This window comes from Punica granatum, chromosome 1 (assembly GCF_007655135.1).
Source record: "Punica granatum isolate Tunisia-2019 chromosome 1, ASM765513v2, whole genome shotgun sequence".
Lineage (NCBI taxonomy): Eukaryota > Viridiplantae > Streptophyta > Magnoliopsida > Myrtales > Lythraceae > Punica > Punica granatum.
The window spans coordinates 6,812,539-6,826,550 of record NC_045127.1 but is presented as its reverse complement, the minus strand read 5'-3'; the positions used below and the strand labels follow the sequence as shown (position 1 = coordinate 6,826,550).

The following is a 14,012-nucleotide window of genomic DNA, read 5'->3' as shown; positions in this document are numbered from 1 at the left end:
TTCTGGTGCCTTTGATGAACTTAATATGAGCTATGGTTTCTCTTTATATGTGTGAAGCTGGTGCATTGAACTGCAGGGATTCGGTTATTTGTCATGTCGATCTCAATCCCTCTGTTGGGTAATGAGTTCCGTTAAATTCGAAGTATAAATTGCTGGGAAGTTCCTCGTTTCAGCAGAGTCGTCATTCCTCATATGTTATCTTTCTCTTGGCGTTTTCGTGCCATATATATGAAATATGCATGAAGTGTCGGATATTCATTAGACGTGAATGTGGTTGTGATAACATAGAATGATCCATTGATATAGTCAGTTCCATATAACGGAGATTTCGAACTCACAAAGATAAGAACTTACACTTTAAGGTGCATTTTTCCTTCTGCTATCAAGAATCAATCAAACACTTTAAAGAACAATCTCGCAAGTCTACAAATCACAAAACCGCCGGCTATATAAATACACAAACTCTGTTATTCAAAAATATATATATATATATATATATATCAGCATCTCGGGGTAAGTTGTATGAAATTAGTTACTCCTTGTGTGATATCCAGCGGGCCGTTATGTACAGTTCCTTCCCTGCATTTAGTAGATGTGAACTCTGAGTGAGACCGGCTTAGTTCGAAAACTAAAAACAATGACTTGCTGAAATGATAAAAGCGAACCTGCACATATGGTCGACTAGACCTTGTACTCTTCGAGACGCATCCACTTTGGTGCTGACCACTTGTCTCCTTTAATCACGGGACAACTCCCTGGTCGAAAACCCAGATAACCCGTCAGCAAACATTCCCTTAGATTGGACAGTCGATCCAGATAATAATTGGAAAGAAGATCGTTAAGCAATTGTACTGACCGTGCAAACTTGCAGGGTCGACCGTGCCATCAGGTTTTGTGCTCCAAAATAACACCGCATTCCCCATCTTTGGTTTTACAGCCAATCCCCTCTTCCCACACTCAGATAACTCGTTCCACCAGGGCACGTCACTGAAGTTTGCTTTCGCATACGGGAAAACTGTTTCTCCCCCTTCTTCAACATCTGATCTGTATTAGCAACGAAGAAATGAAATTTATTTCATCATGTATCGTCATTCGAAACATAATAAGAAAATATCGAGAAGCTAATTGTAATGTAATAGTTGCGGTGAGATTCGTAAACCAATCTTACAGATACATCAGCATAGTGGCAGTGCGCTGCCCCCCGTTTCTGGTGTTGAAAGGATCGCCGAAGTAATCGTGATGAGGCTCGTATTTCTGGCCAAATTCATAGTGCAGAATCTGTAGTCCTTCTCCATGCTCTGCAGATGGGATATTTGAGTGTCTGTACTACGAAGCGTGACCACATCGCTATCGTGGATGTATCATGACGGGGAGCAGAGGTAAAACTGTCATACCTGCGGGGATGAAGGTGAAATCCGCAATCCTTTTCTCGATGTCCCTGATGATTCTATCCTGTCCTCTCCTCAGGAACATCCCGTTGCTCGTACGGACGCTGCGGGTAACCGAACAACATCAGAACCCGGTCACTCCAACCCAGTTTTCAGTTTATTATTCTCGGATGCAATTGCAGTGCAAAGCTCCTGCAGTTAAATTAATTTAAATACTAACTTGCTATCTACGCTTCCTCCGGATTTGTCGTCGACAACAGTTGATTTTGCCAAGTGAGGCTTAGCAAGGCTTATCAAGTACTCGCATTCTTCCTTCGACTGCATATAACAATAGGATCTCAACGATTATATATACGATGATCGATCGGAAAAGGACAACGGAGCCAAAGGCGGGCCCGAGGGAGCAGCACATACCAGGAAGTTGTGATAGAGAAACGCTCTGGGCTCCCATGAGAGCACCTGAGTCCATTGCTTCCCTCTCGTCCCCAACCCCTCACCTCTCCTCCTGCGCGATTCCATGCCCATTACAACACAAACACGAAGAAAGAAAATGAAGCAAGTGATACTAATAGAAGCCGAAGAAGAATGGATGCTTACCATTCAGAGGTCTGACGCCTGAGGGCGGTGAGGGAGCTGAAAGGAATGGGCGGGGAGACATGGCTCCCGACGGGCAGTGACACGATGCCGAGTATGAGCAGGGCCAGTAACACCGCTGTCAGCCCCAGGAATAACATCAACACCGCCCTGTACCTCGTCGCCCGTAGAGCCTGCACACGCCGGTACTTCCCTTTGGCCATTGCCGGGGCCGCGATCAAGACCCGCACAGATCGATAAAAGAAGTTAAGCCTCTTCAGGATTGGATCCATCGATGCATGAAGGGATGTGCTAGGAGAACTGATATCAAATGTGCTGACAATGGTATTTCGGGCGGGACACCTTTATAACAGGAGCGGGTGGGCCGGAGGTTTAGTAAGGAATCAGTGGGACAGTTTTACTGTTACGACGGTTTTGCCCCTCGAGTTTAGCCCTATTTACGGAATCAATAAATGGGGAAGGACGGCTGCTGGGTTTCCAAACTCAGGGGCATATTTGTCCAAGAAGTTTGCTGGCGGTTTGGGGGTTTAGTTTGTGGGCTGCTCAAGGTTTTAGCAAGGCCCTTCGCTTTGACCACTTTAATTCGTTTTCCATTTTCTCAAGTCAAAGTCTTGCCTTTTATTCTGTCTAGGTAAACAGGACTGCTATTATATCACATTTTTTAATGGATTAATCTCAATCAGATATTGCTTACCTTAAAAAGGGCATTATCATGTCTCCATGCTTATGAAAATCTCTGACTGAAAAAAGAAAATAATAATAATAAAGCTTTCCATCGGTCTAAGATTAACATGTAATTCAAATTAGTCCAGGCCTACTTTTTCTTTTTCTTTTTCTTTTTCTTTTCTTGGGTTATTAGTCGAGCCCTACTTTTAAGATTATATAGACTGGTTCTTTTTTCCTTTTTTTTAATGAATTAAATGGAGGGTAACAGTAATGGTAACTTTACCACTCTCACTACGTCATAGTACGGGATTTCGTATTCAACCGCGAACATATCAGATGAACTGAACAACCAATGCAAGCACTGGTCTTGTCAGCGTGATACCATCAGAGATCTAGTATAGTTCACAGAAATCGGAAAATGACCCAGGCCCAAGTTGAAGAATCCACCCTAGCATATATTCCTTTGGAGATTTGAACTCGAGACCTTGGAGTTTCCAAACCATATGTGATTAAATTTAGAACCACTATGTCACCATATATGATGGTTATTTTAGACTAGTTCATAACACTAATAGAGTCGGACACGAACAGGCATAATCAAGACTCATTGATCTTCCAAACACCGATACACACCAAAAAGAAAAATGAACTAATAAAGTTTTCTGGGGGGCAAATGTCCTAAAAAAATTGAAAATCCTGCGTCAATAGTTCGGGGGAGAGAGGTAATTTTTCCTTTATTTATGTACTTGTTTTTGGTTGAACATTTATTTTTTTATGGGCCAATGCATGGGCTTGTTGTGTGTGGGGCCTGTGGGCCGGGCCAGGCTTACTAGTCACCATCTCTCCATAACGTCAGCTCACCATTAAATATTGGGTCCAAACTAGAAATTCCAGCAAATATGGGGGCATGACTTGCAATATTCCGAAAACAGCTCACAGACAGGCACCCGAGGAGGAGAATCAGAACCTCCTTCCTTTCTGCTTCTGCTCTCGCTTCCACACTGTCACTCACAGTCCGCACGACTCGATCATCATTTGATCTTCGTCTTCTTCAGCTCAGTCAGTGCGCGAACCTCTCCATCTCTCTCCTTCCGACACCGCCATCTCCTTCCGACTCAGTCGGAGGAGCTTCAATGGCTGCTCAAGCTGTCTGGCAGCCCAAGGAGGAAGGCCTGAGAGAAATATGCGGCCTGCTTCGGCAGCACATTCGTCCGACCTCCGACCAGTCTCGCATTCTGCAGCAGCTCCAGCACTACAGCCAGTTCCCGGACTTCAACAATTATCTCGCCTTCATCTTTACCAGTGCCGAGGTGATTCCACTAACTTCTTCTAGTCTATACAAGCTACCAGCTTACGCTGTTAGTCTCGGCTTGTTTGTTGAGGCGTGGCGTCAGGGTTTACTGCTACGAAGGAGTAGTCGGTTTTGCATTAATCTCAGTGTTTGTTTCATTTCTACGTGGATTGTTGAAGTTTCTATCAAGAAGGAAGCTGTGAAAGCTTGCCATGGACGTTGTTGCTCTTTAAATGCAGGACTGGTCGGATTAATGCAGTTAGGGTTATGGTGTTTATTCGTCTGCATCAGTAATCATGTTTGAGGAACCTGAGAACAACATGCTGTGTTTTCTAAAAATGCTTGGACCAGTTGGTGCTCTTTGCGAGCAGATGATTATGAATACTGAATATGCTCCCGATTTAGCTTGCAGTCTATAGTAGTAGATATTTTCATACGGTGTCACAGTGTCATGTCTGAGTGTTTAAGATACTACTGGTTTCTATCAGCCATTGCTCCTTATGCCCCTATGAGCACACTTTGATTGCGATCCCTACTCATGTATCAAAGCCCCTGATCGTGACTTTTTTCCTTTGAGAATGCTCCTTAACATGCTGACCTTGGCAACACTGCATAACGAGAGAGACTTTCAAGGCGGGTGATAGGATGTCTCACTTTTTAATTGTTAACTGTCATTTCTCAAACAGGGTGAATCAGTTGAGATTCGACAAGCAGCCGGTCTCCTTCTTAAGAATAATCTGAAAACTTCTTTCAACTCCTTGGATTCTTCGTGTCAGACATATATAAAGACAGAGATATTACCATGTTTAGGAGCATCAGATAGGAACATAAAATCCACCGTTGGAACAGTAATTAGTGTTATCGTTGAGCAAGGACGAATTTCTACTTGGCCAGAGTTGTTGGGAGCCCTATTGCAGTGCTTGGACAGTGATAACCTCAACCACATGGAAGGTGCCATGGATGCTATATCGAAGGTATATATTGCAAGTTCTTTGTGTTATCTCTATGAATGGATGCAGCCTCCCTATCGGGAATTAACCTCGGCTAGAATCTCTTCAGCCATTATGAGTTTCCTTGTGGGAAGAAGAAAGGTCAGAGTGATGGACTTAAAATTTTAAGCTTGTGGTGGATGATGAATGGCATTCTTATGCATGCTAGATTTGTGAAGATATTCCAGAAGAGCTTGTTGCAAATTTTCCTGGACTAGGTGAACGGCCAATTAATGTACTATTACCAAGATTATTTCAGGTAAAGATTGTCCGTCTTTTAAAAAACTACTTGGCTAGACAGTCCTATTTTTCGTGCGTTTTTTGCTGATGATGATTGTAATGATTTTCTTGAACTAGCTTTTTGAGTCACCACACGCCTCGTTGAGGAAGCTCTCATTACAATCAATAAAACAGTTCATCATGCTGATGCCAGCTGTAAGTATACTTTATTCTTCTGATGTATCCATGTGATTCAATTTTTTTGTTTTATGGAAAGATTCACTCGTGTTGGCTTATGCTTGTAGGCATTGTATTCATCCATGGATAGATTCCTCCAATGTTTACTTGTTCTTTCTCGTGATTCTGCTGCAGAGGTTCGGAAATTGGTTAGTAGTCCTAATCTGGAATATGCTTTCTAAATTATGAAGTGCCTTGATGCATTATTATTGTTGTGAGTTACAAATTATCTTTTACATTTATGTGTATAGTTTGTAAAATGCTTAACATTATTTCAGAGTTTGCAAATATATCTTTCATCATATGGCGACAATGCAACTTTCATTTCATCTCAGAAGTACATATCATCTTGTTATTTCACACAGGAAATCCTACACATGTTGGTGGCTTGCTGTTAATGAGCATTGGGGAACTTGACTGTTATGTATAATAAATCCCCGTCCTCATTTAAAACAACATGCTTGACCACAGTTCTAGAGTGTTGTTTTACTGTGGTCAGTATGGTGTGGAAGCTGTACCTCAATCTGAGAGAAGTTAGATCTGGACATGGCTGGATTTATCTCGGTTTAAGGTTACTATTTATTAGGTTCTTTGTGTGCCTACCAGGTTTGTGCGGCTTTCGTGGAGCTTGTTGAAGTTCAAACAGCCTTTCTGGAAGTAAGTGGCATCGTATTGAATTCCTGATGCTTTGTTACCAATCTTGTAATGGCTTTACAAGTCAGCTTATACTTCATCCTTAATCAGGAACTTGATATTACTCCTATACTCTTATCTCCCCAATGATAATCTGTTAAGTGTCTCTGGCTATTCACTAAAGCTAGAGTATTCAGTGATGCAACTTATATTATATGGCAGCCTCACTTGAGAAGCATAGCCGAATTTATGCTTCAAGCTAACAAGGACAGTGATGATGAAGTAGCTCTTGAGGCTTGTGAATTTTGGTACTGCTTCTGCCTGTGTCATATTGCTTCTTTTAAGCCAAAATACTGTCGCTGCATGTTCTTGGTAAGATAAAGGCATCCTTTCCTTGCTGGAAACTGTCCTCATCTATGCTAACACACTACATGTATTAATATGCTTGGCTGAACTCTCATCTTCTGCTCTGATGCTATATGTGATGGAACTCCTAAGAATCTCGTAGGTTATGCTCTCTTTTTTTGTGGGTATTTTGTAGGTTATGTTGTTAATGAAGTGGCGTTTTGGATACAGAATTTAAGGTGAATAATGTAGAGAGGGATTACAAGTGAAAGTCTGATGGCTTTTTCATTATTTAGTAAGGTGGAAAGTGCAAGCTCATAATTTAGATCAAAATGCTTTCTTAAATTCAGATTTGACTCAACCAAAAATGCAAACATAGTGTTTGCCCTTCTGTTGTTTTGATACAGGAGGTCTTCTTTTGGAACCTGGGTGTCATTAACACAGTTGACATGCCAGCTATCTTGCTTTTCCTTTTGTGATCTCTATAACCATTTCTTGAGTAATGGTCCTTCTGTACGATTAATATTGTGTCTTGGCTGTTTTAGCGTTATTTCCTCTTCAAGGGTGTTTTTAGACTAGCCTCTCACCTCCTATTGTCTTTTTTATGGAAAAGGTCCACCTACTGTGACTCGCAGGCAAACCTTGACCTTTTGAGAGAGTTTTTGCAACATTTGATACCGGTATAGCTCATAATTGTGCATACTATCCTTATAAATGTAAAATCTTCTATGAAAAGGGAAATTAATCAGATCTTGCTGTCTCTTGATTTTTTTTCAGGTACTATTGACAAATATGGCTTATGCGGACGATGATGAGGCTCTTGCCGAGGCAGAGGTGTATTTGGGGGTGTTTCTGTTCTTGATTATCCCTTGATTGTTTATATCTTTCACTGATCCACTAATTTATCTTTCAGCTATTTAATTGCAGGAGGATGACTCTCTTCCAGATAGAGAACAGGTTTTGCTGCCTTTCTATTTAAAGGATATTTTTCTGTTTATGTTCTTTTTTTTTTTTCCCTGGTTCTGTTCTGCGTTGATATCTTGGTACATACAACTCTCCAATTTTTTGGGTAAATTCTTATGTGCAGAACATAAAGCCTCATTTCCATTCCTCCAGATTTCATGGATCAGATGATGATAAAAATGATGTAATTGCTTGATCTTCTAATATATTCTCCACAGATGACAGTTTTAATAATTATTGCCCCATAACTAGTCAGTTGTATTTTTTTCTTATTTAGATTCTGCTTGCAGGATGATGATAGTTTTAACATATGGAATTTGAGGAAATGCAGTGCAGCCAGCCTTGATACTATTTCAAACTATTATGGCGATGATATTCTTCCAATCCTGATGCCTCTGGTTCAGGTTAGTGAGATAATTCAGGGAATGGTGCTTTTGACTTGTTTACCACTTTGGAACTATATTTAATGTGTTTCTAGTCAATGACATGCTATATCCATATGAACAACACTCATCGTTTCTGCTCCTATATTATTTATATGTGCCGTTCTAATTTTGCTTCAATCTGACAAACTCTTCACGTGACTTGTTCTTTCAACTTCTGCCTGGTCTAACTGAGTGTTAGCTATCATATCCTGTATACATTGGTCTTACGCATTCAATATCATAACAAATCTAGAATTGCATCTCCTTTCACTGTCCTGATGGGTTTTTAATTGACTAGCAATTAGATAAATGGTTTTTTCCCTCTTCATTTGCCTTATCAGTCCTATCTTTTTCTTTATGTTGTATCATTTGGATGATCAGCAAGGGAAGGAGTGGCAATTGGCCTAGTGGTAAACTGTGATTAGCTGGTGGCATGTTAATTTAGCTTTGATTAGTGAAATCGTACAATGTGTCTTCATGTCCTTGGATATGAGGTTTCTAGTCACATGAATAGTATTGACTTGAGAGTCGAGCATTTTTCTACTGATTAAGAAACTCTTTTTTCCAGTAGATATTAAAAGGCAGCTCATGCATGGTCTAGTTATTTATTTATTTATTATTTTATTTAGTTTTTCAATGTATGCAAGTCATAGGACAGAAACTGTGATCGTGAACAATATTGCCAAACGTTTCTTATAACACCAAAGATGCAGGACTCAAGTAAGAAGTAATTCGAGGATTTTTCTTGGACTAATTTGTTAACAAATCTCAGCTGATTTCTCAACCCAGGCTAAGCTTTCTACATCTACCGATGAAACGTGGAAAGAGAGGGAGGCTGCAGTTCTGGCAATTGGTGCCATAGCTGAGGGTAGCATCGAAGGCCTTTATCCTCATTTGCTAGAGGTAACATAGCTACATATGTGCCTCCGTTATAAACTCTAAGTTTCAAGTGTCTTTGATGAGGTTAATATGATTTCTAGTTTATCTATTCAGCCAAAAAAAAAAAAAAGATTTGTAGTCTATCTTCATATGTCAAGTCAGAGAGCTGAATTGCAGGGAAGAATTCTTATAAAGCCATTATATTCAAACTTCTTCGGTTATATGTCATGTTGATTTTCTCACGCCTTGGTTATATATTTGTTACTGCAGATTGTGGAATTCCTCATCCCTCTGTTGGATGATAAGTTCCCTCTAATTCGAAGTATAACTTGCTGGACACTTTCTCGTTTCAGCAGATTCATTATACAGGTATTCGACAAAACCAGTATCGATCTTTCTCTCTTTGTTATAATCTCGAGGGAACATTTTTTTATCCCATGAGGTGTCATCTGGTTTTCTTTTTATTGGCTGTAGTATGTATTCAAGATTTTCTTCCGGCTAAACTTTGTACTTGGTTTTGCTTTCCCTTCAATGGCTCCAGCATGCAAAAAAGACAAAGAAAAATAGAACTTCTGTTTTCTCTCTTTATAAAAGGGAGAAATCAGTCTCATATTAAAGCCATCACTGAGTCTGGCCATGTTCCTCTCTTGTGATTTTAGTCCGTGCAGAAGATCTATGGTGACTTGACATGACATTTACCATTTTATGCAGGAGAAAACCCCCAATTTTGAATGCTGCACTCCTGTGGGCTGTCTTTCTATGAATACAATACAATGAATATCTTTTAGCTACAGCTCTCTGTATTTTCTCTACAGGGTATTGGGAACCAAAAAGGCCTTGATCAGTTCAACAAAGTGCTCGCAGGTCTTCTTCGGAGGATTTTAGACAGTAACAAGCGGGTTCAAGAGGCAGCTTGTTCAGCTCTTGCCACGCTTGAAGAGGTCTTTTATGAAACTTTTTGTTACTTAAGTTTAGCAATTCATAGTTTTAAACTCGCTACCTATTTATTCTCAGGAAGCTGCTGACGAGTTAGTTCCACATTTAGAAATTATTCTTCAGCATCTCTTAAGTGCCTTTGAAAGATATCAGGTTCTAATGCCTACTACAAATTTCTCTTTTTCCAGGTGACAGTGTACATTTATTGGAGAAGAAACTTAACATCTTTTCTTTACTTTATTTTCTTGTTTGGTTTCTCTGCAGAAACGAAATCTTCGAATTGTGTATGATGCAATAGCTGCATTGGCTGATGCTGTTGGTGCAGAACTGAATCAGGTATTAGCTTATTTTTTAATGAATTTAACTTCTCTGGGATTACTATCCAGAAGCAACCTTAAAATTTAAGGTTGCCATGAGTTTAGCATATACTTATTTCACAGATTTCATCTTCATGATGTACAGCCCAGATATATCGATACTTTAATACCCCCATTAATCTCCAAGTGGCAGCAGCTGTCAAACTCAGACAAAGAACTTTTTCCATTGCTTGAGTGCTTTTCATCAATTGCACAAGTATGTTATCTTTTGTTCTCATGGGCATTTGCAATGAATGCTTAAGTTAATTGTACTTCGAACTACAATTATCTTCAAGATTTTCGTCGATTTTATATGGGTAGAATGTGACAACTGTAGAATGATTTTTGTTCCTAATACCATTTAGTAGAATAATGCTTGTATAGTGTGAGATTTGTTACATTCTGGTAATATAAATTATCGGAAACCTTCAAGGGGTGTAAGTAGAAGTTTGCATATAATCATGCACTACCCTCATCTTATGCCAAGCATACCTTGATTGACCTGTCTGAGATAATTTGAAGCTTTAGGGGCCAAATTCTGTGGTCCTGCTCTGATGTGTCGTGTTCAAGCATAAGAGATGCTAAATAATTGGAGACACTAAATAAAAACAAGGACACTGACACTGATTAGATGCAAACAGAACTCACACATTCTCAATGTTCCTAATATGACTTTTCCCTCTGAATCATGACTGTAAATGATTGCTTGATAAAATGAACAATTCTTAACCCACTTTAAATGTTTTAGAATGTGTTCCTTTCAGGCTCTGGGGACAGGATTTTGTCAATTTGCTCAACCGGTTTTTGTGAGGTGCATGATTATCATCCAATCACAGCTCCTTGCCAAGGTCTAGCTGAGTTTATGAAATTAAGTTGCTTCTTACAATACTCTCTGCATACCTCCTATGTGAGGCAGGAAAAATAAGTCTACCTTTTAAGTGAACACTGATGCTGTCTTTTAGGTTGATCCTGTGTCAGCTGGTGTACAGCATGACAGTGGGTTTATGGTTTGTGCTTTGGACTTGCTCTCTGGTCTCGTAGAAGGTCTTGGTAGCATGATTGAGGCTCTGGTAATCACTGACGTTATATGTGAATTTTAATGACTTACATATATAAGTGAATTATGTATAATTATCTCTATCCATGGTACACAATGGCTCAACTTTTATGGAGATGTGATTGAGTGTCTGAGTTTTCGGTATGAATCTCCTTCCATAGATTCCATTAGATTTCTTTTGTCCACTTGTATACCTGCTCCTATATATTATTGCAATATATTATAAATCATGTTGGTGTCGGTCGGCCGAAAAAAAATCCAAGTAATTTTCTGAGAAGCCAGCTCTAGGGCTTTCATTGCAATGCTCAGTGTGGGTGCGTCTTCTGGAGGATTTTAAATCAATAAGTGGCCATCAATTTATCACATTCCTGATTGATTTTCGAGGATTACTGAGTGTCAGTCTGTTCCCTGCTTTTTTCTAGCATTTTATTTCGTAGGTGCTATTCAAGGATCATTGTCTTCGTAGATTCTATTATTGAACAAATGCTGATAATTGTCGCTTTTATAGATTTATATACACACTTCTGCTGATTGAATCTCTTTATTAGGTTACAAATAGCCTCTTAAGAGACCTACTTTTACAATGTTGCATGGACCATGATTCTGATGTCCGGCAAAGTGCTTTTGCACTTTTAGGGGACCTTGCAAGAGTGAGTTTACTCCCATACTCTTCTTTCCAAAAAAGAATCACGTTTCATGAAATGCATGTATTTGATCTATAGCGGTCTCTGTAACTAGGTCTGTCCAGCGTACTTGCATCCGCGTCTATCAGAATTCATTAATCTTGCAGCCAAACAATTGGTAAGGGCAATTTCTTTCCCTCTTAGGTCCTGATATCTATGAATCCAAACATTAGGTTATCCTGTGAGTTTCAACTTAAGGAATGTGATTTGCGCAGGAAACTCCCCAAGTGTCTGCATCTGCTTTAGTGGCAAATAATGCATGCTGGGCAATTGGGGAAATGGCAGTTAAGGTGTGTCTTTTCTTCCAACAAAAGTTGCCAAAACATTGCAAACATTTTCTATCTCATGATGTTTTTAGGCTGCAGAATTCAGGTCTAAAATTCTTTGTTGTACGTAAAACTAGATGGATTCTTCATTTGTTGCCAGGTTAAGCATGAGATTTCTTCTATCGTCATGACTCTGATGTCATGCCTTGTCCCAATTCTTCAGCATGCACAGGTATTACTAATTTTCTTGCCGTAAATGCATGTGCAATATTCTTCCAGTCTCACTGAATTTACGTCTGGCATTCCACAGAACTGTAATAGATCTCTCGTAGAGAATGCTGCTATAACTCTTGGGAGGCTCTCCTGGGTGTGTCCGGAGATAGTGTCACCCCATCTGGAACATTTTATTCAATTTTGGTGTATTACTCTCTCCAGGTAAGTGTCACCTCCATCTCAAATCAATGGTTCCGATATATCTGTGCACAGCGAGAGATAGTGAAACTTTCACTTAATTAATATGCACTTAAAAGTTATGGGGTGCAGGACAAAATTCTCTAGGTCAAACTATTGATATATTAACTATCATGGTTTTCTTTTACACTTACAATTATCTGATTGAACAATGCCTAAGCAACAGGATTCGCGATGACATTGAAAAGGAAGATGCCTTCCGTGGCCTTTGTGCAATTGTATGCAGAAGTCCTCAATAGTTTCTTTCATTGACATAGTTATTGCATGTCTCTCATAGAAACATGTGCTGTTTGCAGGTCCGATTAAATCCTTCTGGAGCCTTGAGTTCACTCATGTACATATGCAAATCCATAGCGAGCTGGAATGTATGATGCTTGAAAAGTGGATTCATTTAAAAAACTTAGCGTGTTTTCTTTTTGCTTCTGATTTGGAGCCCTTGTTTCTTTCAGGTAATTAGAAGTCAAGACCTACATGATCAAGTCTCTCAGCTCTTAAATATGTTTAAACAGGTTCTATACGTTTTCTTTTCCTCCTACATCGATATGTCATGCTACCCCATACTCCGGCTTTATGAAATCTATCATGTGCATGAAAATTTGAGATGACTACAACTAACTGCTCTCAAAAAGTTAACTTCTCCATATGAAAGTGTGTTTTATCATTTATTTCCTAGCACTGCCCTTCAGGGGTGAGATAGAATATACCGAGAGGCCACACTGCGTGGAATTAACTGAATTGGGATGGTCGCTCGGTAATTTCTGATGAATCAAGATAAGCCTTCATGCGTGGATTTCTGAACCTCTATTATCATTTGAAAATTTGAGAATAACCGTTGCTGGTGCAGAATAGTCATTAGATGAAGGCCTTGCATGCTTAACTGCAGCAATAGATTTCTCTCTCTTATGCAGCATGAAACTGTGTCTCTCAGTGATCTGTTGATATTATAAAAACCTTTACAAAGTTGTGAAAGCTGGTAATCTTGGGTTCTAGTCTTTCCCATTGTCGTCGAATGCCTACTAATTTAGAATAATGCATGTGATTTTGCAGACTCTTCGTGCTCAAGATTGGGAGTTATGCCTGTCTATGCTGGAGCCACCAGAGAGGCACAAATTGACGAACTACGGCATATGAAGTCCGGACTTATGAGAGACATATGGGTATCAATTACCAGTCTACACAGTAAATACAGGTATTATCTGGTCAGCCTTACATTATGTTACTGCTTTCAGGTGCCCAGGGCATGAAGGTAATGCTTCGGTTGGTTTTGCAAGCTGCTTTCACTAATTTCCGACAGGTTCTCAAAACTTCTCTTTCCAGGCATCATCAGTTCCAGAATGCCCACATGAAGCTATTGGTACAGTACACAGCTGCGGCCTCATAAACTTGCGAAGCAGGATATATGTTACAGGATATATGTTATATAGTGCATATAACGCGGCTTTTTCAAGCACTTAAAACCAATGAAATTCATGAGGCACTTCAATTCCGATTACACTTTGGTCATTGCATTTGAGAGTCCAATCAAACGCGTTGCCTCTCAGTCAATTCTTCCTCCCTTTCAAGATTTTCGGCCGATGTCTCTAATCTCTCTCTTTCCTGTCTTCCCCTCTCTCT

General features: G+C 39.7%; 2 protein-coding genes across 5 annotated transcripts; one reads left to right on the top strand and one right to left on the bottom strand.

Annotated features, from left to right (window-relative positions):
* Positions 1–290: 290 nt before the first annotated feature.
* On the bottom strand, positions 291–3,547 carry LOC116193835 (probable prolyl 4-hydroxylase 3). Its single transcript, XM_031522589.1, has 8 exons — positions 1,986–3,547; positions 1,803–1,893; positions 1,609–1,706; positions 1,395–1,492; positions 1,169–1,298; positions 857–1,044; positions 666–755; positions 291–579 (listed from the first exon to the last, which is right to left on the bottom strand). The coding sequence occupies exons 1-7, from the start codon at positions 2,252–2,254 to the stop codon at positions 682–684; spliced, it is 948 nt and encodes a 315-aa protein (XP_031378449.1). The 5' UTR covers positions 2,255–3,547; the 3' UTR covers positions 291–579; positions 666–681.
* A 92-nt stretch (positions 3,548–3,639) lies between these two features.
* Positions 3,640–13,890, top strand: LOC116193810 (transportin-1-like). Of its 4 annotated transcripts, none has more exons than XM_031522568.1 (30): positions 3,642–3,958; positions 4,626–4,913; positions 5,098–5,187; positions 5,286–5,363; positions 5,453–5,533; positions 5,991–6,041; positions 6,240–6,325; positions 6,976–7,042; positions 7,140–7,196; positions 7,290–7,319; positions 7,450–7,509; positions 7,616–7,729; positions 8,540–8,653; positions 8,900–8,998; positions 9,445–9,570; positions 9,644–9,718; positions 9,830–9,901; positions 10,028–10,138; positions 10,686–10,769; positions 10,884–10,991; positions 11,527–11,628; positions 11,717–11,779; positions 11,877–11,951; positions 12,088–12,159; positions 12,238–12,362; positions 12,559–12,616; positions 12,695–12,763; positions 12,848–12,907; positions 13,446–13,587; positions 13,693–13,890. In XM_031522568.1, exons 1-29 carry the CDS (start codon positions 3,782–3,784, stop codon positions 13,527–13,529), a joined length of 2,676 nt encoding a protein of 891 aa, XP_031378428.1. In that variant the 5' UTR covers positions 3,642–3,781; the 3' UTR covers positions 13,530–13,587; positions 13,693–13,890. The 4 variants fall into 4 exon arrangements, with proteins under 4 accessions (XP_031378442.1, XP_031378428.1, XP_031378421.1 ...); XM_031522561.1 differs by having other exon boundaries at positions 3,643–3,958; positions 13,716–13,890; XM_031522575.1 differs by having other exon boundaries at positions 3,644–3,958; positions 12,565–12,616; positions 13,716–13,890.
* The last annotated feature ends 122 nt before the right edge of the window (positions 13,891–14,012 follow it).